Below are 27026 nucleotides of genomic sequence, written 5' to 3' on the forward strand. Positions count from 1 at the left end.
TGTGTTAAAAGACCAAGGCAAAGGCAAGCTATGCTGTTTCCTTTGAATTACATCTGTAATTCTGATTTTTCTTTTTACCAAAATAAGTTTATTTTTTTCTTCTCATTTTTCAATTGAAAAAATTTTATTCTTTATAAAGTCTATACCATAGGAAAATTTACAAAGACATCTACTAAGCTGTGAATATAATTGGAAAAAATAATTTGTTGACCCATTAGAATGTTCATCAAAATGAAGAAAGTATGAAGTCCAGAAAAAGTAACTCTCCGGGAGCAATTAGTGTCTCAGTGGATAGAGAGCCCAAATTACATAGTAATTCCAAATTACTTGTAAGTTGGACCCATCTCTCTCTCTCTCTTTTAACCCTCACCTTCTGTCTTAGAATCAATACTGTGTATTGGCTCCAAGGCAGAAGAGCAGTAAGGGCTAGGCAATGGGGGTTAAGTGACATCAAAGACATGAGGTCCTGGGTTCAAATCTGTCCTTAGACCCTTCCTATCTGTGAGACTCTGGGCAAGTCACTTAGCCCTTACCACTCTTCTGTCATGGAACTGATACTTAGTATCAATTCTAAGGCAGAAGGTAAGAATTTTTTTAAAAAGTAAATATCAGACTGGAGAGGCCTAAATTCCCAAAATGAAACCTTAGTGTCTTCTTGAGTGGAATAACATGAGCAGCATAAACCCACTCTATTTTTTTTCTTCCTTTTAAAACTTTTTACTGATCCTTTGACATTACATTCATTTCTCCACACCCTCCAAAAAACCCAACCTTTAAAAAAAATCCCAAGAAGAAAAAAAAGTAATTCAGAAAACTAAGCAGATGTTCCTGTGTATACCATAGTCCCCCATGGCTGTAATGCACAATGAAGATGCCCACTCTCATCTCTCTTCTTTGAAGCCAAGCTTGCTGCAATCATTCTATCAACATTTATTAAGCATCTACTGCATGCCAGGCACTGGGCTAAAGCCCTGGGGATACAAAGAAAGGTGGGAGAGAGCTGTTGTCCAGGAGCTCATGGTCTGATGGGGGAAGACAACATAAGTCAAACAAACAAGCCATTTACAGGATAAATGAGAGATGACCATTTCACAAGCTTCAGTTTTGATTTGTATTTTTTTTTCCATTTTCATCATTGGAACCATTGTGTATCCTTTGCTGGATTCTGCTTAGCTCACTGTATTAGTTATGTCTCCCAGGCTTCACCGAATTCATAATTTCTCCTAGTCTAATAATAATCCACCCTGTTCACACACCATACAGTCAATTCTCTAGTGAACAAGCACCTACTGTGATTCTAGTTCTGTAACTACAAAGAAATAATGTTCTAAATATTCTGGTGTTTATAGAACATTTTTTAGAACAAAAAGCCACCAACTGTTCTAGGGTATATTATATTTGTAGGTAGCTAGGTGGTGCAGTGGATAGAGTGGTGGGTCTGGAGTCAGGAAGACGAGTTCAAATCTCATGCCAGACACCCCTAGCTCTGTGATACTGCTCAAGTTATTTAGCCTCTGTTTGCCTTAGTTTCCTCAGTGTAAAGTAAGGATAAAAATATCCCCTACCTCACTGGGTTGTTGTGAGGATTAAACAAGATATCTGCAAAGCACTTAGCACAGTGCCTAGCACATAGTAAGTGCTACGTTGAATGTGTATTTCATTAAAAATTTTTTTTTATTTTATTATCTTAAAAATATGTTTACATGATTCATTTTCTTTCCCTCCTCTTTTCCCTCCCTCCTCCCAGAGCCAACAAGTAATTCCACTCGGTTGTACAAATCACTTGATACCCATTTCCATATTATTCAATTTTGTCATCTTTTAAAGCCAAAATCCCAAATCATAAAATCATATATACACGTGATAAGTGATATCATATGTTTTTCTTTTACATTTTTACCCTCACAATTCTTTCTCTCAATGTGGATAGCATTCCTTCTCATAAGTCTCTTGGGAATGTCCTGGATCATTGCATTGCTGCTAATAGTCAAGTCCATTACAATGGATTATTCTACTGTTTTCCTTTCTGTATACAATGTTCTCTTGGTTCTGCTCATTTCACTCTACATCAGTTCATGGAGGTTCTTCCAGTTCGCATGGAATTCCTCCAGATCATCATTCCTTATAACACAATAATATTCCATCACCAATATATACCACAATTTGTTCAGTCATTCCCCAATCAATGGACGCCCCCTCATTTCCCAATTTTTTGCCACCATAAAGAGAGTGGCTATAAATATTTTTGTACAAATATTTTTCATTATTATCTCTTTGGGGTACAAACCCAGCAGTGGTATGGATGGATCAAAGGGCAGGTATTCTTTTAAAGCTCTTTAGGCATAATTCCAAGTTGCCTTCCAGAATGGTTGGATTAATTCATAAGTCCACCAGCAATGCATTAATGTCCCAATTTTGTCACATTCCCTCCAACATTATCTTTCTTTGCTGTTATGTTAGCCAATTTGCTGGGTGTGAAGTGGTACCTCAAAGTTGTTTTGATTTGCATTTCTCTAATTATAAGAGATTTAGAACATTTTTATGTGTTTATTGATAATTTAATTTCTTCATCTGAGAACTGCTTATTCATATCCCATGATCATTTGTCAATTGGGGAATGACTTGATTTCTTGTACAATTGACTTAGCTCCTTATAAATTTGAGAAATTAGACCTTTGTCAGAGGTTTTTGAATGTTTATTTCTTCCCTCCCTCCCTCTTGGTTAGAAGAGACAGACATTTTAATTATTTCTTAGCTTAATTCCAAATTACTTGTAAGAACAGTTGGACCCATCTCTCTCTCCCTCTTTTAACCCTCACCTTCTGTCTTAGAATCAATACTGTGTATTGGCTCCAAGGCAGAAGAGCAGTAAGGGCTAGGCAATGGGGGTTAAGTGACTTGCCCAGAGTCACAAAGTTGGGAAGTGTCTGAGGCCATATTTGAACCCAGGACCTCTCGTCTCTAGGCCTGGCTCACCATCCACTGAGTTGCCCCCTTGACCCATCTCTTGGTCCATTGATAGCATATCAATGTGCCTGTCCTTCCACCACTCCTCCCAAAACAGATGACTCCCATCTTTTGTTAGCTTTGTCAATTTACAAGGAGTCATCAATCTGTAATCTAAAACTTCAGGGTGGCTTCAATTTGCATCTCTTCTTAATGACTGGGAATAAGATTTCCTTTGGTTAGTAACAGTTTACAATTCTTCTTTTTCTCAAAGGTTCTTCTCAGTGTTGTAAGGGGGGAAAGGGGTTAATTTTTTAAAGGGTTGGACTTGATTATTTAAGACTGGTTGCCAGGAATTTATTTAATTACAAAGAGATTTATTTTACAATTTATTTACAAAATATAGAAAGAATGAAGTAAGAAAAATCAGAGAGGATAGGGCAAGATATCTAGCCTAAGCACCAAGTAATTTACTCTTGCTCCCCACCCCCACCCTGCCCCCCCAGAGTTAGTTTCAGCTGGCCTTGGCAACGCGGAGGACCTGGGGAAGTCTCTCAAGAGGATAGGTCTTTCCTGAGGCTGGTCTCTTCAGAAAAAAACAGAAGTTAAGAATTAGCTTTTCCCTCACCACGTGTCAGTCCAGTCAGCAGATTTTTTATCAGCCTCCACTCCAAGAAGTTGAACTACCAGTAGAGCTCCCAGTAGAAGAACTCTCTCACAGGAGGTTCCATGTCAAACTGCACTTAGGCAATTGTCAGTCCCTTTTAAAGGCACTTTCTTTGGTGTCACTTTCCCTAATTTTTAGGTCTACCAATCACAGTTGACACTTTTGCTTTTAGGCCTGCCCAGGAGGCAGTTAATTGATTTTGATATGTCACCCACTATTTCACATGTGGGTCACAGACCTCCCACTTAATGTGTGAAATGGGGTGTTTACATTTTTGGTGATTAAATCTAAAAAAATAGGCAAGGATTACAATTTAATCTTCATAATCAGGGGAGAGTGAATTAATTTCATGTTATAATCAGGGGAGAGTTAAATTTAATCTTCACAGTGTTCATAATCTCTAATTCTTTTGGTCAAATATATTTATGTCACTTGGATATTAAATTCTTCTCAGAGACATTTGATGCATTCCCAAGCAACTACTTCTGTTGTAATGCTAGTTATATTGATTTTTCATGTAAAAGTTCCTCTATTTTCAATTTCATATATTTGAAATAATCTATTTTATCTTTTATGATAGCCTCCATCCCTTGTTTGGTCAAGAATTCTCCCCCTTACTATATAGCTAGATAGAAGTACCTGGTCTGGTGGGGGGGGAAGGGGGGAGGGAGGGAGAGATTCAGAGATTACTAACTATTTTACATAGAGTTCTAAGAGATTTAAACTTATTTCTGATCTGAAAGCATCCTGACTCAGAGAGGAGAAGAGGGTTAGGGTTAGGGGTAAGTGTTAAAAGTAGTCACACTAAAAACAGGAAGGGATGCCAGCTAATAGCAAGAGAAAAGGCAGAAAAACTATGACAAGTGAACTAGAACTCAAAAAGCACACACACATTCTGTGTGGCTTACCCATCCATTAGAGAGTACTTTCCCAAGGCCAATGGGTAAAAAGCTTCAATTTGAGAAATAGTTTTAAAGTGTCTACTGCAGGCAAGTAAAGAGGAAGCTTCAAAGAGATTCAAGTGGACCTTGGACACATCCTGGCTATGTGAGCCTAGCTAGGTACATCATTTCCCATCTCAAGGCTCAAGATAAACTGCAGACAAGGGAGATAAGCCAATGACTTTGCTCCCCCTGAAGAAGCTGACCTTCTAGCAGGACAGGGGACAGGGAGCACATTGGGAAACAGAACAAGCACAAAGCTAAGTATGATGCTACAGAGCTGGGAGGGATGGGGTCCAAGGAGGAATCCAAAGTAAAACAACCCTTCTACCTAGTTAGCTTAGGGAAAGTTTCTCAGACCAAGAAGCACCAAAAGAAGAGGAGAAACGAGGAGGGTGTGCATCCCCAGTATGGGGGCAGCTTGGGGCCCTCATGAGGAGAGGCAAGAGAGGGCAAAGAGTTCAGTACACGTGGAAAGTAGAATGCACACATATGAAACAAGGCTAGGAAGTCTGGTGGAGGCCTTAGCTACTAGACTTCAAAGACCTCTCGGCAATAGAGAACAAATGAATGCTCCAGAGTGGGCAGTGTGATGACCAGGCTGGGAATCACTTTGACAGCTGTGTCGAAGACCGCCTGGTATGGGGAGAGAACAAGGCTACAAAAAGATGCTCAGCTTCCCACTATCCTCAGCCTCTGAATCAGTCCCCTATCCCCTATCCCCTTGTTTGTTACTGCCTGGCTGACTACCTAGAGGACCCTGCCAGCCACCAATTCCTCTCCTTCACAAGTGCAGCTGCATATGGTCAAACACAGACGTTCAGGGCTGCACACCAAAGCCTCTACTCTTTCCTGACCAACCGTCTCCCCTACTTTCTACATCTGGCAAAGCTTTCTCCCCTCTCCAAGCACCTACCCAGCTCTCTCCTTAACTCTCAGCATACATCCTTGCCTCAAACTTGACTAAAGACTGAAGTTCTTTGTGAATTCTCTCTTCCTCTCCTCCAGGTCCTAATGAAAAGGAAGTCCTCTTGCAAAGCCAACACCTGTACTAGTTAGTGCCTTTGATCCCGTCCTCCTTTAGTCTTCTCCATGAGCTTGCCTCTTCAATTATTCCCACCCTCATCCTATTTCCAAACTCTCCTTACCTGATGATCCCTTCCCTACAGCTTAGTAAAAGTGCCCTGATCCCCCCCACCCCATGTTGTTTTTGTTGCTCAGTCCTATCTGACTCTTTGTGACTCCATTTGGGGTTTTCTTGGCAGATATACTGGAGTGGTTTGCCATTTCCTTCTCCAGCTCATGTGAGAGACGGGAAACTGAGGCAGACAGGGTAAAGGGACTTAACTAGGAAGTGGCTGATCTCAGGAAGATGAGTCTTCCTGACTGCAGGCCCAGCGGTCCACTCTATCCACTGGGCCACCTAGTTGCCCAAAGTAATTTGATACTACCCCTCAAGCTATCATTCCGGAGCTCCCTCCCTTTCACAGTCAAACTCCTAGAAAAATCTGTTTAATCTCCTTGCTTTCACTTTCTTACCTCCTACTCATTTCTCAACCCGTGGCAATCTGGCTTCAGACCACACCACTCAACTGAAAAGCTCTCTCCATGCAATACGAACAGTGCAGACTGTGCCCTTTCCCACCTTCCTCTTAGACACAATTTTCCTTCCTGGGTTTTCAGGATACCGGTTTTCTTCCTACCAGTCTGGCCCCTCCTCAGTTTCCTTTGCTCTAGCATTATCACCTGCTCCCCTTAAGTGCCCGAGCATGCCCTAAGGGTCTGTACTGGATCCATTTTTCTATCTTCATAGTCTTTCTCGATGATGTCATCAATTTCTATGGATTCAATCATCCACCACCTTTATAAAGAAGGCTTTCTAAATATTTAGTCTCACTCTTCTCTGAACTCTAGCCCTATATCCCTAACTGCTTTTTGGACAAGCAATACAACAAAATAAACATCAATTAAGTACCTACTGTCTTCCAGGAACTGTGCTAAGCCCTAGGGATACAAATAAGAAAAAGAAAAGATGGTTCTTACTCTCAAGGAACTTACAGTTTAATGGGGAAGATGACATCGAAAAGGAAGCTACAAAGGGAAGAGAGGGAGGGAGAAAAGGTCCCCAGCAGAGGGCATAAAGATGGTGAAGTCAAAACTAAGCAGTGCAGCTGGTAGAAAATGAGGAGCTGGCAGTGCTAATAAGCCTTCTTTAAATAGAGACTTTGGGAAGAGTTGGGTTTTGGTTTCTCCCCCCCCCCATCCTCCAGTCCTCTAGAAATGCAGAGACAACTGAAGATCCTGATGAGGTGTGAGGACCAAAGCTCATGCAATTTCCTGATGATGGGTTTCTATGTGCTGAGCTTTACAGAGAGGGCAGCAAAGTCAAAATGGAACAGAGCAGTTAATGGGAAATGAAGAGTCTGCGGTGCCAGCTGGACACCTCCAAAAGAATGGCCACGTGGCATCTCAAAAGCAGGATCCCCCCCAAACTCTCCCCTCTTGCTAATTTCATTATTTCTGTTGAGGGTACTACCATCTGTTCAGTTACACAAACTCTCAACTTCAATGTTACAATAACAACTCTTTCCTCTCCCTCAGACCCTAATCAATTGTTGTCTGTTTCTCCTCCATGAAATTCTGAATCTGCCCTCTTCTATCCACTCCTTTCTGAAATTGCCTCCTCTAATCTAGCTTCCACACAGCCATCAAACTGGTATTCCTCAAGCACAGGCCACTTCCCTCCTCAAGGAGCTCCATTAGAAACTTTTCTGGTACACAAGCTGTACAATCTGGCCCCTTGCTACCTTGGCGAGTGTTTCTCTCTTCATACACTACTCCAGTACAAGGAGCCTCTTTGCTATTTCACTTGAGGCCTTTCTCTGGGCCTCAACAACAGCTACCCCTAGGCTTGGAGCATCCTTGTCTTCCTCATATCTGTCTCTTAGCATCCTTAGCTCCTTTTACAGTTCAACTAAAGGGCCAGCACCTATTAAAAACCAATCCTGGTACTGGTTCTTTCCTATTAGAAATTATTTCCTACATATTTAGTATTTAGCTTTCTGCAAACCTGGTGTTTCCCTCCCCAATATAAAGTAAGCAACTTGGGAGCCCTCAACTAATCACTCGGGCATTCATTAAGGGTGCCTGGCCTTGGGGCTACAAAGAATGAGCCAATCCTCAATCTTAAAGAGCTTATCTTAAGTGGGGATAGCTAGGACAGCTCTAAGTAGGATAGAAAGAGAAGAAAATACGAGGTAGGATGAGGGCGAGGGACAATCAGCAATAGCTTCATGTAGAAAATGGTGCTTGTGCTACCCTCAGAAAAGAGAGTAAATTGTAGAGGGGAGTGAGATGGGAGAGCATTCTGAGCAACAGAAGTTGGAGTGTTACCTGTGAAGAGCAGGAGATCCTATCAAGATGGCAGTATAAGGAGGCTGGAAAGATAAGAGGGTAGACTATGAGGGGTTTAGTCTAGAGGCAAAGGGAATCCCTGAAAGTGAACAAATAGGAGAGGAACCTGTAAGATCTGTACTTTAAAAACACCTATTTTGGCAGTCGTGTGAGGAATCTACTGGAATAATCCAGGTGAGAAGTGAGGAGGGTCTGAATGAAGGTAGTTGCTGTGTGTGTGACTAGCGAGAAGGGGAGATATGAGAGAGATTGGGATAGAAACAGCAGAATTCTGAGCTAGAAAAAGCAGGTTCTGGCCACTGTTAGATAAGAGGATGAAGAGCGAGGCTGTGAACCTGAGGAGCCCAGTAAGGATGAGGCTACCTTTGACAGAAATAGGCTAGTTCAGATTTGTTGATTTTGAGATGTCTCCGGAGTATCTAGTTTGAAACAACAAATGGGCAACTGAGAATGGACAGCTTTTGGAACTCGGGGGAGAGATTGAGGCTGGCTATGTGGATCTGGAACTTATCTGTGCAGAGATAGTAAACTTACTGAAGCTGATGAAGTCACCAACATCAATCAAGTCAATAAGCATTCTTTATTAAATGCTTACTATATGCCAGGCACTGGGCTAAGCACTGGAAATGCAAATCAAGCAGAAAGAAGGAATGTTGCATTCTTTTTTTCTTTTAAACTCTTACATTCTGTTTTAGCATCAATCCTAAGACTAGCAGAATAGCAGTAAGGGTTAAGCAATTGGGGTTAAGTGACTTGCTTAGACTCCCACGACTAGGAATGTGAGGCCAGATTTGAATCCAGGACCTCCTGTCTCCAGGCCTGGTGTTCCATCCATTGCACAACCTAGTTGCTATAAAGCTTCCATTCTAATGGCAAAAGACAACACATAGACTGGTGCTAGAAGAGAGCAGAGGGAGTTAAGATGAAATTACCTAGAGGAAGGTTTTGTGAGGAAGCCTGAAAGGAGAGTCCAGAAAAAGAAAAGGGCCCAAGACATGGGCTTGAGCGAGAGCCACAGTGAGAGAGCAGGATATGGATGAGGACCCAGCAAAAGAGCCCGAGGAGGGATGGTCAGGTAAGTAGTGTATGGGAGGGAAGAGCAGTCAGCCATGCTAAGTATAGGAGAGGGTCCAGAAGGAGGAAAGCAGGACCGTTCCTTCTGCCTCATAATTTTTGGTCTTTGTACGCATAGTTCTTAGCACAATGCTAGGCCCATATTATGCACTTAATGACTGTTAAAGGAATAGAATTATTGTTATGAAGATGCAATGAAAAGGGCCGTCCCTGGGAGACCTCATGGGAAGTCTCATGTCGGGGCAGCTTTCTGAAATACTCTAGTCATTCTAGTCTCATCTGACACCAGGACAGACAGTAAAGTCCATGATGCCAGTCAGTTAGGCCCTGTGCTAACTAAGCACTGGGGATACATGAAAGATAAAAACCTAGTCTCTGTCCTCAAGGAGCTTACAGTCTGACTAGGGAGATACCATGTAAAAAAAAAGCATACACTTAAGATCCATGCACTGTTAATTAGAAGGTGATGTCAGAAAGAAGGCTAGGGGGAGGAGAAGGGGAGGACAAAGAAAACCAAGAAGCAGAGAGAAAAATTCCAGGAACAGAGCCACCCAGCTGGGTGATAAGATATCATATGCAAGAAAGAGCAAGGCTGGAAGCACAGTGATATAGAGTATTTAGAGGGGAGAAAGGGGAGCTGATGAGACCATGGAGAAACCTGAGAGAGAGAAAAGAGATGTTCCCTTGGGGGACAATTATGGTGAGTGGGCATGATCTGGATGAAGATTTGAGAGAAAACTGAGAAGGAATGGCCAAACAGGTAGGAGAACTGGGAGAAAGCCTAGAGATGAGAGAGTACTGAGGAGAAGAGAGTGAACCACAACATCAAAAGCTGCAGAGAAGTCAGAAAGGCTAAAAACGGAAAGAAGGCCACTGGGTTTGGCAGTTAGGAGATGGTTGATGACTTGTTGAGGGCAGTTTCAGTGGAATGGCGAGGATGCAGAGAGTTTAGAAGTGGAGAGTCTAATTAGTGGGAACAGTCCTGTCTTAATGATCCTAAAAAATGGAAAGGGAGAGGAAGGAAGTAGGGGAGGAAGGAGCTGGGAGAATACCTCCCATAATCAGGTATACAAGTACACATCTATAAAAAGAGGAGGGAATAGAGTGGCTGACACTTGAACCTCACTCTCATTTGAACTGATCAAAGAATTCACACACACACACAAATAGATAGATACAAAAAGATACTGTACTCAAGAGAATGGAAGGAAAAAGGGAGAAAGGGGAATTGGAGATAAGGTAGATTAAGGGAGAGATTAGTGTTAAACAAAACAAAACCTAAGAATATTTAAAACTCTTTGAGGTAGCAAAGTATGGGAATCGTTGGGGAAAAGGCTGAATATGCTATGATCTGTAAATGTGAAGGAATACTATTGTGCTTTAAAAATGATGAAGGGTATGGCTTCAGGGAAACCTGGTCGGACTTAAATGAACTGATACCAACTGAATAGAAACCAATCTCAGAGGGCAAAATGAGACTTTTTTTTGAAAACAGTCAATGAAAAAAATGTTTTGCTTGACCATGTATGTTGGTAATAAGGATTTTTTTTCTTTTGTTCTCAGAGAGAAGAGGGGAAAAGAGGAAGATCTTTGCTGACTGAGAAAGGCTAATTTTAAGAATGAAGTGAATGAAAGAGGAGGAAGTGAAGGCACCAAGTATAGTTAGTTTTCTATGGAATATGGACACAAAAAAGAAGCACTTTAGAGCAGCAACAGGCACAGAGATCTAAGATTAGCAACAATGGGATGACAGAAGGGGCAAATTGTTGGCATAGATCCAATGGAATGGAATTAAGAGTATGTAAAGGGATTTGTCTCAAAGAGAAGAACTCGCTTAGTAAGAGCCAGAGGTAAAGATACCTGAGTGATATAAGGAGGAGGAGGAGGAAGAGGGAGCTCCTAGTGCAGGAACTCTTCGTTTTTCAGCAAAGGTTGAAGTGAGCTAAAAGGGTGGTGCTATGAAGGCTTGAGAAGGGGAAAAAGGTTTGGAATAGCCTCTGTAGTGAGTGGATGAGTAAATCAATTTGGGAAATGCAAAAAGACTGCCTTGCTTCAGTGAGGGCACAACTGAGATTATGAAATAAATTTGTAATGGACTCAGTCAAAGTGGTTTGATGACTCTGTACGACTCTGTTCAGCAATGTGTGACTAGAAGCAAGATGGAAGATCGTGGGAATAAGCCAAGGTTGGGGAATAGCATCAGGAAAAGAACAAGGGATTCGAGGGAAGAGAACAGTGTGGAGATGAACTAATTCAACAAGGGGATGAGACAGGGAAGAGAAGAGAGAGTGCACCTAGGAAAGAAGTGAAAGGGTGGGGGAGGGGGTGTCAAAGACCAGAATCAGGGGTCCTAAGACAGAGGGAAAGTTGGAATGACAAAAGGTTATAATGAGATAAAGGATTTGAGATCGGGAACATAGAAGTGGGTGATATCAAGCTCAAGATAGGACCATCTTGGTGTAGCTGAGGTAGAGGGGAGGAGGAGGCTGTGGGAAGTGAGGAATTAGGGTAGTTGAAGGAAGGAGATGGGGTGGAAAGACTGAGGCAGGCACTGAACTCATTGATTAAAGCAGCATTCTGGAGTTCCAAAGATGAGAAATACCAGAATCTTCACTGGGTAATAAAGGTGGAGTCAATGAATCTCAAAGGAGGAGTCCAAGTGGTAGCCTGAGTCTGAAAGTGGGAACAAGGAACAGGTAGTATTCATACCCCTAGAACCACCACAGCCAGTGACTGTGCAGCCAGGACTGAGGAAGGTTGGCCAGGAAGCAGTGTCATCAGCAGGGAGGGGGTGAGAAAAGGAAAGGTCTAAGATGGAAGCAGCACATCTGTTAATTATGGAACAGGCATTCCAAACAGCACGGTGGAGGGCAGAGGCAGCCAGGCAGCCACCCAGCATATACTGAGCACCTACTATGTGCCAGACACTGTGTGAAATTCTGGGAATATGAAGAGTTTGTGCTCTTTGGGAGCTCACATCTAAGTGGAAGAGAGCATGCAAACGAATATGTGCAGGAGAAATGAGAGAGAAACAGTAGAGCATTAAACAGGATCAGGAAAGACTCTATAGAGAAGGTGTGATTTCAGCAGACTTGGGGGAAGCCAGGAGGCAGTGAGGAGGAGGGAGAGCCAGTGAAAAAGCCTGGAGCTGAGAAGGAGGGCCATGTGCAATGAACAGCAAGAAGGCCAGTATCATGGAGTCACAAGGACATGTTGGGATGGGGAGGCAGGAGAAGGCTGGAAAGGGTGGTTTTAGAATGAGATAATGGGGAGGGGGGGCTGAGGGAAGAGAATAAGGGAGCAGGCAGTGGAGGATGAAGAATGGAGTTTGCACGGTTAACATTTTGGGGTTCAGAATCATTGGAATAAGGAATAAGCTACCCATTTATGAACGAGTCCAGGCCAAGTAGAAGTGGTTGGATCTCTTGTGATATCTGGAGGGAAGCAGGCATCGATACTGTTCAAGGCCTTCCCTCAAGACCCAGCTTTGGGGAAGGTGGTGATATGTCCTGTGAGGCCCAGGAGGATTATGTCACAGCAGAAGCAAGCAGGGGGAATGAATAGGAGGCAAGAGCTGGCAGTTTGAGATGGGTCAGCAAAGGCCTCCAGGAGCACTGGAGAAAGCCCTGGAGTGAAGACAAGAGGACAGAGGTAGGTGATCTAGAATCAGGGATGACTTGGGGGCTCTCTGTGAAGTCTGACCTAAGCTCAGGGTCACCCCTGAAACATTAGAGGATGCGAGGCATACTGTAGGCTCTTAATAATTGTCTGCCAACTAAAAATACCATACAGCAGCACTCTTCAATAAACTCTAGGGACATGATTCAGTTGAACATAGAACGAACGCTGGTATCTGTAATAATGATTCTAAGTCATCCAGAAAAGGTTAATTGTGTTTCTTGTCCTCAGTTTCAGAAGACAAGGAAGTGCATAATCCATTTTTGAAACATTTTCATAAAAAAGTGACTTAAACTTTAAAATGTTTTGGTATTTGAAGAGTAAGAGTTTTAGTAACCTGGAAAATTTAAATTGCATGCAACGGCCCTTTTTCCACTCTCATCTCAGAACAATTCAAGTCAGCATTGAAGAGAGCTAGTGAGAACACTTCTGTTCATCTCCAACTTGGCTCCTTCTATCTATCAAACACATAACCTCTGCGGGTCAGTCAAAGAGAAGTTGCAGACAAAGAGGTGTGTAGGCCCAGATGACAAGATCACTGTCAAACACCTAGCACGGTCTTCCAAAGAAGCTTTCAATTAGTCCAAGCTTCAAAACAACATTTTTCCAAAATTAAATCCACTGATGGCCGAACCCTTCCAAGGTGATATGCTGTCATGTCAATGAGCTCCCCTCCTCCCCATCAAAAGCCCTTCCTTTGGATTCAAGCATAACTCAAAGCCCATCCAAGAAATGTGGCTCTTGCTAACTGAGCCATGTGATTAATATTTGTATTTATACTTCGAGGTTAATTGTCTCTTTATGCCTTGGAATTAATTGGGTCTATATCATTCAAGCAGCTGCCATATTATAATGAGTGCATTTGTTCCCAACGACATTCCATATGTTAATGAGCCCAATTCACTTTCTCCTCCATCCCTAAATTGTACAAGCCAACCAGCCACATCAACAATCCACACAAGTAAAGAAAGCACCACTAATTCACTGGAATGGGAAGGAGGCCAGTCTGACTTAGGACAAAGGGGGTCAAAGGAGCCCAGCACCGGACATCACTTACAATGACAGAGCATTTTACCATTTAAAAAGTCGTTGTTTTCACAGGATCTCCCTAACAATCCTGTGACATCGCCATGGTAGGGGTGATTCTCTTCAATTTCAAAATGAGGGCATTCTGACAAAGGCTACCTAGTTAGAAAGTGATGAGGCCAAAATTTTGGACTCCAATATACTTATTACCACAACAGAGGGGCTTCAATTTTTTTTTTAAACCCTCACCTTCCATCTTGGGAGTCAATATTGTGTATTGGTTCCAAGGCAGAAGAGTGGTAAGGGCTAGGCAATGGGGGTCAAGTGACTTGCCCAGGGTCACACAGCTGAGAAGTGTCTGAGGCCAGATTTGAAGCTAGGACCTCCCACCTCTATCTAGGCCTGGCTCTCCATCCACTGAGCCACCCAGCTGCCCCCAGGGCCTCATAATTTCTATCATAAAAAGTACAATTCACAATCGGGCAAACAACATAAAAATATATCAGTGGATAGAAAGACAGGCCTAGATATGGGAGATCCTGGGTTCAAATCTGACCTTAGATACTTTCTAGCTGTGTGAGCCTACACAAGTCATTTAATTCCAATTGCCTAACCCTTGGCTTTCAGCATCTCAGCTCAGCTCAGCTCCACACAGATAGGAAATGTCTGGAGCTACATCTGAACCCAAGACCTCCCATCTCCAGGCCTGGCTCTCTATTCACTTTGCCACCTAGGTGCTCCGAATCTTAAGTTCTTAAACCCAGGGTTTAAGGAAGCTACTCATTTTAGACCAGGTTCTCTTTTAAGACACAGATAAATCATTGTGAGCTTTTTCCTGAGTGAGTATCATGAATGCTGCTTCTAAATTAGTATAAATTCCTAATTACTAGAGTCAAAATTTATAGGATTTTCTTGCAGTTAAATCTCTTTAATGAGACACCTGCTGTTCCCTGGGAAAAGGATTTTTTTTTTCTTTTCTGGACAGGTGGATTCTGAAGGAAGGTTCTGATCATTTGTTGTCTAAAACCTATGCTAAGAAAATCCAGCCTTTTAGACAGGTGCCCTTCAAACAGAGGAGGTCTCCTTGAAGGCTTCAATCTAGTTATAGCTGAAGAAAAAGTCATGCTGAAAAGAAATTGGAGTGAGAGCCAGGCTGTGTCCGGATTTAATGAAAGTGACAGCACCAGCTTTAGCACTGTCAGGAGGACAATGATGGAAGGAACACATTTTCCCAATTATTAATGTTCTTCTTAATCAAAGCATAAAATGACGTGTGTTTGGTTGAATTAAACCCCTCTTTTGTTTTTAAATTCTTCTTTTTCTTCAAGGGATCAGTATACTTAAGCTATAAACTGCCAAAAAAAGCCCAGAAAGCTCTACCCTCCGTCTGCCAGATTCTGTCTGGATGACTCTGGACAGGTCACCTAGCCCTACATTCCAGCCTGGGATTTCTCATCTGTGAAGGGTATAGGAGCCCAGGAAGTCTTATGAATATTTAATGAATGTAGACCTCAGTTACCAGATGAATAAACTGACTTGAGCACTTCTGTTGATCTGACTGACAAAAATCTTACATTCATTAAAAAAAAAAAGCATTTTTACATATATATCTTTCATTCATCATCTTCATTTCCAAATATATCCTTCCTTAGAGGGCTATCCCTTGTATCAAAGAATAAAAAAATACGAAAAGTAAATTACGAAAACGAAACAACACATCAGCGGAGCTGGACAGCAAATGCGAGGCTGCACCTCCCTCCATTTTCTCATCTCCTCACCGGTGGGCTCCAGTTCATCCACTCCTCAGAACGCTGCTCTGAACTCTTCACACATCACACCTTAAGGCACAGTAAAACTCCGTCCCGTTATGAGCCCCCATTGTTTCTAGCCTTTTACTACTACACAAAATGCTGCCCTCAATGCAGATTCCCTTGGAGCACATAGCCAGGTTAACCACTTTCTTATTATCATTCCAAATCGCTTTCCAGAATTGTTGAATCAATTCATAGTTTCCCCACTAATGTATTACCGACAGGCCTCCTCCAGCCTCCACTACTGATTATCTTTTGTCTCCTATAGTCATTTCTTCCTCACAGAGGCAAGCCATTCTCTATACTGGCTTAGATGGCACAGAGTTTGAGAAAGCGTTGGAAACAGAGTCAGGAAAGACTGAGTTCAAATCTGGCCTCAGAGACTTACTAGCTTGGTGGTATTGAGTAAGTTGCTCAGCTCCTGCCAACCTCAGTTTCCTCATCTGTAAAACAGGGATAAGATCAGGACCCGACCCAGGTTGTTGTATGAAGTGGTCCATAAGCCTTAAAGCATCCCAGAAACAGTGCTATTATAATTATTAATGTCATAAGAATCAAGCTGAGAAAGCAGTTTTCCAGGTAGGTTTGGAAGGGTGTTGCTGGCCCCGGGGCCGAGAGCCTATAGGCTGGTTTCAGTTCTCCCTCTGAATAGCCATCGTAACATTGAAGAAGGCAATAGAAATTTCTCTGAACTTCCAAGACCAAAAATATAAAGTGAGAAGGTTCTAGTAAATGGGATCCAATGTCCCAGCTCTGAAATTCTGTGATTATTTTCTAATCGTGTTATAGGACCATTAGATGCCTCATTTGTCCTTTGAAGCAAAGCCAAAATAAAAACTGGACACATGATTGCTCTGAAAATCTCCCAGAAAAGAGCATCACAGGAACCCCAACTCCTAAGACATATTTCTGTGCTGCTAAATAAGGAAATGGAAAGAATGAGGAAGGAATGAAATAGAAGCGACTTTCCCTTTAAAGGAATACAACAGGATGACCAAATGTAACTGACTTTGCTACTAAAAGCAATGCAACAATCCAGGACAATTCTGAGAGACTTGTGAGAAAGAACACTATCCATATCCAGAGAAAGAACTGTGGGAGTAGAAGGCCAGAGGAAAACTAAGATTTATCACTTGTTTATATGGGTATATGATTTGGGGCTTTAGGTTTAAAAGATTACTCTATTACACAAATGAATAATAAAGAAATGGGTTTTGAGTGATAATATATGTATAGCCCAGTAGTATTGCTTGTCAACTCTGGGAGAGGGGAGGGAAGAGGGGAAGGAGACAAGAATTATATAACCATGGAAAAATTTTTAAATAAAATTTAAAGCTAAAAAATAAATAAAGGGGGCAGCGAGGTGGCTCAGTGGATTGAGAGATGGGAGGTCCTGGATTCAAATCTGACCTCAGACACTTCCTAGCTGTGTGACCCTGGGCAAGTCACTTCACCCTAATTGCCCAGCCCTTACCACTCTTATTCTTTGGAACACTGTATTGATTCCAAGACAGAAGGTAAGGGCTTAATAAACAAACAAACAACTGGATCCTAGATAAAGAAAAGGAAGAAGGACCCACCCTGCCAGCCCAGCAGAGCTGCTATACAGTTATCATTCATAGATATGGAGAAGTCAAGCACCTTGACAATGTCCAAAGACAAAATCTCTACAAAAACAGACTTACAACATCAAAGATAAAGGAATGCCAAGGGTCAAAAGATCTGGGTTCCAGTTCTAGCTCTTCCAATAATTAAGTTACATAATCCTGGACAAATCCTTCAGTCCCTATGGCCTCTGGATCCTAATATTTCCAATAAGAACACCAGTCTAGATCAAGGGTTGGCAAACTATGGCCAGCAGGCCAAACCCAGCCTGCCACCTACTTCTGTAAGACCCAGAAGCTAAGAATGGTCTTTAAATTTTAAATAAAGCTTGATGCACTTGAAAGTATATAAACCATTCTTAGTTTACTGGCAGCCCTCCAAAAACAGGCCAGGAGTTTGCCCACCTCTGACCTCAATGATTTTTAAAGTCCCTTCCCCCTTTAAAATATCTAGACCTGAAAATGTGGGAGGACGAGCCACATTTACTGTGTGTCCCTGGAGGGCATGGTGTTGTCTAACTCTTCAATGGCAAAAGTGTTCAGGGTTCAGAATGTGCAGTGGAATTCTTAGGAAGAAGGTTGAAATGGGGCTGAAATGGCTCTCCAAATGGCAGAGCACAGCACACAATGGACTGTACCCTCTTGGTTGTTAGTATCCATCAATAGAAAAAGTGGAGCATTCACTAAAAATGATCAAAGAAAGCACAGTGGATGGGGCTCTGCCCACAGTTTTTTCAAGTAATTCAAAGAAATATCAGAAGATGGATATGAACTGATGCACAACCATAATAACAATATACAATAACAACAATAATATAAATGGAAATCATCTCAAAGGCACACAAATTCAAACGACCAATTTCAGTCCTGGAGAACCTCCTGGAGAAGCCAGGTGGGTCAGGGAAGAGTGGTTCCTACACAAGGAGGCCCAGCTGCTAGGTCAGGTAGTTCTATTAAGCCCTTTGGTTTTGCTGGAGAGGAAGGCTCAATAAGCTGATAAAATAAAAGGCCTCAATAACCTTGAAAAACAAGCCAACTGCCTCCTCACAACTTCTTCTTTTCAGGACAGTCTCTTAGTCCTAGCTTCTGACCCTCAGGTAAAACAATCAGGGCCAGTGCCTCAGAGCCTACCTTGGCTTGGACAGCATAGGAAGCCAGGAGCACTGATGCCTCGGGAGGGCAGTAGATCTTCTCATCCAGAATCTGCTTCTTCACCTGCAGAGAGTACAAGGGAGAGTGTGAGAGAACAGGCATGGACCATGTAACATGGCCTAACAGCAGATGGCTGCAGCCTCTTCTGAGAAAGGCTGCCCAAACAAATAGATCATTAATGACTTTTCTGACACATGATGTGGGTCTGACCAAGAAGCCAGGGATAAAATGGCTGCTTGTCTTCACCTGAGCATATACTGAATTAGCAAAAACAAGGTCTGTGCTGCCAATCAGATGATGTGTGTGCCAGATACAAAAGTGAGCAGTTAAGAGCTGATAGCTAAACCTAAAGATGCTCCACTCTGGGAGGCAGCTGGGTAGCTCAGTGGATTGAGAGCCAGGCCTAGAGATGGGAGGTCCTCGATTCAAATCTGGCCTCAGACACTTCCCAGTTGTGTGACCCTGGGCAAGTCACTTGACCCCCATTGCCTAGCCCTTACCGCTCTTCTGCCTTGGAGCCAATACAAAGTATTGACTCCAAGACGGAAGGTAAGGGTTTAAAAAAAAAAAAAAGATGCTCCACTCTGGGCCCCTGCTGAGTCTGAACACAACATCAAGGCTGGACAGACTGCCCAGCTGAACTATCTGAGAAAGGGCCAGCCCTGTTCATTTGCTCATTCTAAGGAGAAAGGAATCAATAAAGTCTGAACAATTAAACTTTTAAATGCTTACAAGTCTAGGAAATAGAATTCTTGGGTCAGAATGTAGGATTAACGTATCATCCTGCCAATCTGTAGCATGTCAGACCCCAATGAAGGGGGAAGGAAGTTCACATCTGTGCTGATCCAGGCAGCTGTGTCTGAGGGACATTCCAATGTACAATGCAGTTCAGTCTTTACCCAAACACTCACACAGCAATATGGGAAAACTTGGGAGCATGCCACACTGTCACACTGTGTCTAGACACCATTTCCAAGTACTTTTAAGGGAATCATTTCTTTAACATTTAAGCTATCTCTCAAGGTTCTGTGGTAATCAACCCTACACTCAAGATTTCTTCCCAATTTTTAAAATTATCTTTGCCTTCTTGGAGTTAAAAACGAAATTCTGGATGTTTTCAAATGTAGAAAGGAAAAGGGTCCCCTCACACCTTTTTATCCCATGTGTTATATTTAAAATTAATATGGACCAGTTCTTATTTCCCATAAAGTTTATTAATCACTCGAAATAGAAAAGGTAAACAAACATAGATTTAAAGTCTTTTCCTTACTCTAAGTTTGACCACATGTAACCATCCTCCTGCAGGAATCTCCCTCTCTCCCTCTCACCTCTCTGCTCCAGCCCATAGCCCAAGCTAAAAGACTCAGGTGGGCTCTGCCCACACCCTTTTATTTATGTACAGGACGCAGCACTGGCATGTGAAGAATATTGATGAACTGGGTCAACAACTCAGGAGGGGCAGGGGATGAAATTCCCTCTACATACATGGCTTAAAAGAAGAGGAGGGGAGATACATATGTGAAATCTCTTCTTTTCAAGGCTAAATATCTCATCTGTCATCTTCTTTGTCCTCTCACTTCCCCATCTTTCTCCTTTACCTCTATTTCTCTATTCTCTCACCCTCCTGTCTCTCTCCTCTGTTGCCTCACCCTCCCAATTCATCTTGAACTTATCCATGTCCAGGAGAACAAATGATGAGAAACACCTTTGAGTCTGGCTACCTAGCAGAGTGGCTTTCATAACCGTACATTTTATTCTAGTTGTGGATGCTGTTTTGGTGGTTCTGCACCAAATCATACAAATCTCTTCTTTGTGGAGGTGCCCAGACCAGAAGAGTCTCCTGGCAATCAGACCAAGAAAAGATATGGCACTACTATAGCCCTTTTCTTTGCTAATGGTAAGAATTCTTCAAAGCACCTGACAGTTTCCAAAGCTTTGGAGTGATGACATCTAGTGAAACTAAGAGTGACAAACTAGAAAAGGAAGCTAGATAATGAGAAAGTTTGCCGGCTGGAGCTCTGTGGAAAGATATGGGCCTAAAATGCCTTGAAGGACAGGCCTGTGCAAGGTTAAACCAGCATGGAGAGAATGAGAAGCTATAGATGCCAGAGATCCACTGACGTATCAAAATCAGATGGCAATAAGTCTGGGGCTGCCAAGTCATAGTGTTCATTCGTACCAAGCTGCAAAGAGTCACCATTGACCATTCCTTCCATGGCATATTTCTAGGGGACTGTCAGGGGACATGTCAGACCCAGGTGTAACAAGCTCCCACAGCACTCTGCTTTTGTCTCTCCTATTCAACTAGAGGGTCCTGGAAGGGGGGAACCACATCTTCATAGAACTGACAGAATCTCATAGTGGGAGGGAATGGAAAAGGCCAATGCATCTGATACCTTATTCTAGTATCTCCTACTACGCTCAGTGGAAGAGGAAGGCTAACCGAAGGAGAAAAGTATGCCACTAAATTGAACTTTCACTGAACACAACAATATGCTGAGGGCTCAGGCTCAAATGAATGATAATAGCACTACATGACAGACAACGTTCACTTCTGGGAAATTATGTAATAATCCTTCTGCCTCCCTCCCTCCCCCCAGCAATCTTTTCTATTACTGACAGCTGGCACCTTGGGGCATAAGCGGCAGCTCAAGCACAAATCGCTGGTAACTAACCATGAAATTGTGGAAGGCCTGTGAGTGCACAGGCAGGAGGAAGACAAGCCAGACTGGTGGCCTTCTGGTCTCCCTGTGGACCATGCCCAGCGATGCCCCAGAAACACAGCAGCCTGACCATGGCATGTCTCCTGACGTCTGCCATTTGGTCCAGTCCAACAGTTATCTCCTTTTGAGAGCTCAAATCTCAAATTGAGATGCTTTTCCCAGGGACTCCTCCTTCATCTTAGGGCTTTATCAGAATACCCCCACCCTATCCTCTCTCTGATTTGTGCCTCATTACTAGCATGCTGTTTCCCCTACAAGATTGGGAGTTCTTTGTGGGTAGTCTCTCTTTTGCCTTTCTTTGCATGCCTAGTATTCAGTCAAGTACCTGGCACACAGCAGGTGCTTAATAAATGCTCCATGACTGACTACTTCCTGGAAGTACCAAGTGGTGTGGAATAAACGTCTGCAAAAGCTACCTCCTTACCTGGACTTCATATGAAGGAAGGGAGCTAAGCCAGGACTAACTACAAAGCAAGGCAGAACAGGATAAAGGCTGCATTAGCATTTAAAAATAAAGTCCTCCACCCATCACAAGGGGAGACATGCTCCCTTCTAAGTTCTCCTGCCTGCTTGGTCCCATTGGTGTGCCGAGCCCATCTCTCCCATGTTCTTTGTGCCTCTTCTTTCCCTGTCACCTAGCCAAAGGACTGGCACGTGCTCTCTCAGGCAGGCCCCATTCTCCATTCCCTCCATCCCCACCATCACTGGCCCTCACAAATGCCCACTCAGCCTAACACAATAGCTTTCTAACAGGAATACCACCTCCACTATCCCTGCAGCCCCAATCCCCTCCCAAACGCATCCTCCTTTATACAAAGATCTTGTGGTAGCTGAGGGTAGGAACTAGAAAGCTAGGCAGGAAAGAAAGAGGCCCATGCTCAGGTCCTGCCATCAGCACATACACAGGCCCAGGCCCCTGGGCAGGGGCCTAAGACAGTCATCTAGGATGCTATGCTGAAGAGCAGGAGCCACTCTTCTTCACTGGAAGATCCCCATGCCAATTATTTCAAATATCTGGACAAAAAAAAGCACAAAGAAGTGGCCTACTGTCACCTCTGCTCCAAACTCTTCAGTGGTTCCCATGGCCATCTGCCCTGCAGTCCCAGCCCTAATGTCATCCCTGGTACCACCAGCTGGCACTGTCATTCCCCAGCCTCTGCTTCTCTGTCTTCCATGCCAGTCCCGATCTACTCTTTGCTGTATGTCCAAGAGGTCCTGCCCTTTTCTATCTTTGCGCACACTGTAACTTGGATGGGGAATGTCCTTCTCTGGCAGTCTGTCTGAGGACCTTTCCTCATCCTTCCAAAGCCACCTCCTCAAAGGAGTCCTCCTGGATGTGTCACATGCTGGCATATTCTCCACGTGCCTCACCATAGGGTCTCTTGCCATCCTATCTGCCCCTCTCCTCAATGTAGCTCCAAACCCACCATGGCTTAGACTCTGACCAATGCCCTGACTCCCATCCCTCTCTCTCTAACAGTGACACCACTGTTAACTCAGTCATCTCTACTTTGTTCACTTCTCTCCAAGCCCCAGCCTCCCACTGGGCCAAGCCCCAGCCTGGCCTCATGGCTGTGCTCACTCACCTCTGCTCCCACATAGGCACTACTCTACAGAGCCAGACCAAGATTCCTGGACCAAACTTGTTAAGGACCCTTTCACTTCTCTTAGCAGATCCCTTATCTCACTCCCCCAGGAGGTTATCTGTCAGGCCCCCCCCTTCTCCTCCTACTGTGGGTCTTAACTCTTTCTTAGCAGATGCCTTTCCTCATTCACCACCTCATCAGGCTCTTTAGCTCTGGAGATAGCCCATATCTCTGTTCTGGGTCCTCTTCTCCTTTCTCTTTATACCTTCCCTTATGGTCACCTCATCAGTAATCACAGATTTCATTATCATCTTTATTCTGATGCTTCCTAACTCTGCTACTTACAGACTAGGAGCAAATGGGCAAGTCTCTAACCTGCTTCTGGGCCTCAATGTTAAATGAGGGGCATGGACTGGATGGCCTCCAATGGTCCCACGTGGTCTTGATTCAAAGGTTAAAATGACTGTAAAGACTCTTCTTGTTCTGCTAATTTCCAGGGGCAGGTATTTTTGCAATTGGACAGGCAATCTGTAAAACCTCCTAAGAGGGACATTGATCTCAGAGGTAAAGGGGAAAGCATGGATACACTAGGATACCTGAAGGAAGAATAAATGCTGGGTGATCTCCTGGACCAGCTCTTCCTCTGCATTCTCTGGATAAAACTTGGCCAGGAAGTGGAAGGTAACTGGCTCTTCCTTCGAAACATCATGATCCAGCACCTGAAAAATTGCAAGGCAAAAGATCAACAAGCTGAGAGCCTGATCTGGCCCCAAACCACTGCTCACTCTGGGTAGTGAGGATTTCTTTTTCTCCTGAAGGCACAATGCCTCCCAAAGGCTACGACTTGGCAACACAGAGTACACACAACACTGTGAAAACTGCTCCAAATATTCACTCCACACTGCTGTCACTGAGCTAAATGAGTCTCTAGGACCTCAAGGAATATGGCTTTTTTTTTTTTGAAGGGAAGAAAGTAGAGAAAAAACAGTCCTCTTTTGTCCCAATTACAGCTCTAAGATGTCTTCCAGGTCAAAGATCATGGCAATAAACCTGCCAGCTTGTGGGTAGGTCTGGTTCAAGCTGTCAGGGATTGGAAGACTCCTGGAACATGGCTTTCGCCTGCTCAACCTTAGTCCATGTATTGGGCTGGAACCTGCAGGTAATTGCCAGAACAGAAGAAGTCATAACCACTGTCTCTTGAGCAAACTCCTGAGATATTTCAGGGAACACTGGGGGCCTGTAGGCCCTAGTCTGGGAACCAGAGCCCTTGGCCAATCTACAACCTCCCCTAATCAAGCATCTGCTTGCATTTGCATTCAGGACACAAACATGTCATACTGCATACTGCAAAGTTCCATTAACATGTCATAATTTATTTCCTCTGAGCAGTAGACTCTATAGTTCCTTATGCCCCCAATCCATCATGCATTTTCCTAGCAGTCAGGCATAATTTAATCACTTTGTTTAGAATCACAAAAGGAGCCACAGAAAAGTTCTACAGCTTTTTGGGCGTACAATTCTCCTGCTCAGACTCCATGGAGAAATGCCCAATTAGATATAAACCCTGAGTCAGTGCATTGCCACCCATGTCAGCCACCTTCCAAGAGTCCTTGCTGTGAATTCGGTCTTGCTGTGTTTATAACTGCAAGGGATTCCAATATGTCAAATCACATTAATAGATATGTATGTCTGTACACACAAATGTGCCCGCACGCGCACGCGCGCGCGCGCACACACACACACACACACGCCCGTGCACAGTTTAGAGGTTAAAACTGAAAGTAAAATTTTAAAAAGCTCCCAGAGTGTTAGGCACAGAATTAGTGCAGCCATTTTTTAAGAGTTTGGGATATAAAGCAAAAGGCCCTGTTCCCAAATGCCCTCAAGAGAGAGGAATGAGAAATTCTTTAAGGTGTGGCCTTATATTTCAGACTGTGTCCAAATTGCTGGAGAAACACAATTTCTCCTGTCCCAGTAAGCCTATTACAGAAATGGTCATTGCACTGAATGGTGTCAAGGGAACTCTATTCTCTTGGATTACAATTTGATTTTAAGTTTAAAAATTTTTTAAGTTTAAAAACCCTGCAGAATAGTAGAAGTCCTGGTATGGCCTTTTACACACATAAACTGCAACAAGATATGTGGGAAAGAAATGGGAATTTTTGTTCACAAAGGCGAATGAGTGGCTTGATTGATGAAAAGATATAAAGGCAGGCATCAGCAGCCTGGCAATACTGAATAAACAAACCAGGACAGCACTAATTTTACCTTGGTTTATATGACTTGAGCAGGAGAACCTGTGAGTAGGGGGAAACCTGCAGGATTTCCAAGGAGGATAGCCTTTTGCTCTCCTCTGAGGGTCTGTATAAAGGGGACTCTCACCTGACAGATAAGTATAAAACTAGGCATGTGCCCAGTAAAAGAGCTGGGATGAAACTAGCCTCTTGGCTCTCCATTTCCAGCTCAGGGACTGACCTTTTTGTCCATTTTGAGCCAGGCCACCGTGTCCTTAATTGTATACTGCAGTCCAAAGAACCAGGTTTCCCGTAGTCCCAGAGTCCGGCACACCAAGTCAAACAGGTCCTTCCCTTTCCATTTCATCTGCAATGAAATCAACAAAAATCAGCCTCTTCTCTCGTTCAGCCAGTCCTAAGATCTTTTCTCTGTATCATCACTTTCTAACTTTAGGATTTCAAAATACAAAACTCAAATTAAGATGGCTGGTGAACACAGAACACAAAACGAATTTTCCTACCAGTACTGTTCAAAGGTGGAAAACATCACTTGAAGTATAATGATTTAATAGCTATAATGCAAATATGGTGAGAACCTCCTAGGAACATTTTTTTTGCAGATCACACACTTTCTAAAAGTGCTAAGAACGACTTCCGGGTAATCATGGCTGCAATCTAGACGCCGCACGTTTCCTCTCCCCAGCACCGAACGAAATAGACTACATCAAAGGAGCATAAAATCACCTTTGGAGGAACAGAAGGACTCCCCAGTACCCCACAGAGGCAAAGGTACGTGGGGCTTGAACATTTCCACACTAAAATAAGAAGGAAAAGCTTGCACAGAAAAGTGAACTGAGCCGCCCTTCCCCCACCCCACCTCCCCCACTAAACCAGAGTGAGCTACCTGAGCGCTCACCAGGACAGCGAGTGAGTGGGGAGCGTCTCTGTCTGGGGGGGCACTCCAGGGTCCTTGGGATCTGGGGACTGCCAGGAAAAAACGTCTCAGGGCGCTTTCACTGGAGAAGCCAGCGGACTTCGGGCGGGCTGCGCTGAACAAGGCGCACGGATTATCTGGGCGGAGCTGAATACCTGGGCTCGGAGGCTGGGAAGAACTAGTCTGAAGCAACCTAAATTCACAGAAAAACCACTCTTATAACCCAGACCCCAGACCAAAAAGGAAAGGGAAATAAAACCACCAAAGGGATGGCTCACATGGCCCAAAATCAAGCCTCCAGGAAGAAAGGGAAAAAAGTGACTATTGAAAACTTTTATGGTGGAAGGACCCAAGGGAAAGAGGAGAATGAAGAGGAAATCCAAAAAAATTCAGAACACGCCTCCCAAAATGGAAACTATCAACAAGCTCTGGAAGATCTCAAACTGGAACTTATCCAAAAGATGGAAACCTTCTGGAAAGAAAAATGGGAGAAAGAGATCAGCTGTCTGACAGATAAGACTGCTCAATTGGAAAAAGAACTCGAAGCAGCCAATACAAGGGCAGACAAGGCTGAAAAGCAAATCCAGTCCCTAATGACCAGAATTAAGGACCTCGAAGAAAGTGAGATGATAAAACAGCAAGAATCAATAAAGCAAACCCAAACAATTAATGAATTGGAAGAAAACAGAAAATATCTCACTGAGAAGGTCACGGACCTGGAGAACAGAGGAAGACGAGAAAATCTCCGTATCATCGGTCTCCCAGAAAAACCAGAGGTAAACAACAAATTGGATTTTATTCTAGAGGAGATTATAAAAGAAAATTGCCCCCACGTTCTGGAGCAAGGGGGCAAAATAGAAATAGAGAGGATTCATAGAACACCTTCTATACTAAATCCCCAAAAGACAACGCCTAGGAATGTAATTGCCAAATTCAAGAGTTTCCAAGTAAAGGAGAAAATCCTACAAGAAGCCAAGAAGAAGAGCTTCAGATATAAGGGGGCTCCCATAAGGATCACACATGACTTAGCGGCTAACACACTAAGAGACCGCAAAGCATGGAACACGATATTTAGAAAGGCAAGAGAGCTGGGTCTCCAACCAAGAATCAACTACCCAGCAAAACTGACTATATACTTCCAGGGGAAAGTATGGGCATTCAACAAAATAGAAGATTTCCAAGCATTTGCTAAGAAAAGACCAGAGCTCTGTGGAAAGTTCGATATCCAAGCACAGA

At 43.4% G+C, this 27026-nt stretch overlaps 1 protein-coding gene and 1 long non-coding RNA gene across 4 annotated transcripts in view; one reads left to right on the forward strand and one right to left on the reverse strand.

The window, feature by feature from the left end:
* The window catches only part of LOC103103858 (uncharacterized), a 34383-nt gene extending 23235 nt beyond the window's left edge, over positions 1-11148 (forward strand). Inside the window, exon 2 of the long non-coding RNA XR_001629473.2 lies at positions 10606-11148. This is a non-coding gene — a long non-coding RNA (uncharacterized LOC103103858). The remainder of the gene's footprint in view (positions 1-10605) is intronic.
* NF2 (NF2, moesin-ezrin-radixin like (MERLIN) tumor suppressor) overlaps positions 1-27026 on the reverse strand; it is a 128108-nt gene that overhangs the window by 46782 nt on the left and 54300 nt on the right. For all 3 annotated transcript variants that reach the window (XM_056821533.1, XM_001380149.5, XM_007490518.3), the window contains exons 2-4: positions 25098-25223; positions 23219-23341; positions 18293-18376 (exon numbers count right to left, since the gene is read on the reverse strand). In XM_056821533.1, coding sequence (XP_056677511.1) covers positions 18293-18376; positions 23219-23341; positions 25098-25223 — 333 coding nt within the window. The remainder of the gene's footprint in view (positions 1-18292; positions 18377-23218; positions 23342-25097; positions 25224-27026) is intronic.

This window comes from Monodelphis domestica, chromosome 3, assembly GCF_027887165.1.
Source record: "Monodelphis domestica isolate mMonDom1 chromosome 3, mMonDom1.pri, whole genome shotgun sequence".
Lineage (NCBI taxonomy): Eukaryota > Metazoa > Chordata > Mammalia > Didelphimorphia > Didelphidae > Monodelphis > Monodelphis domestica.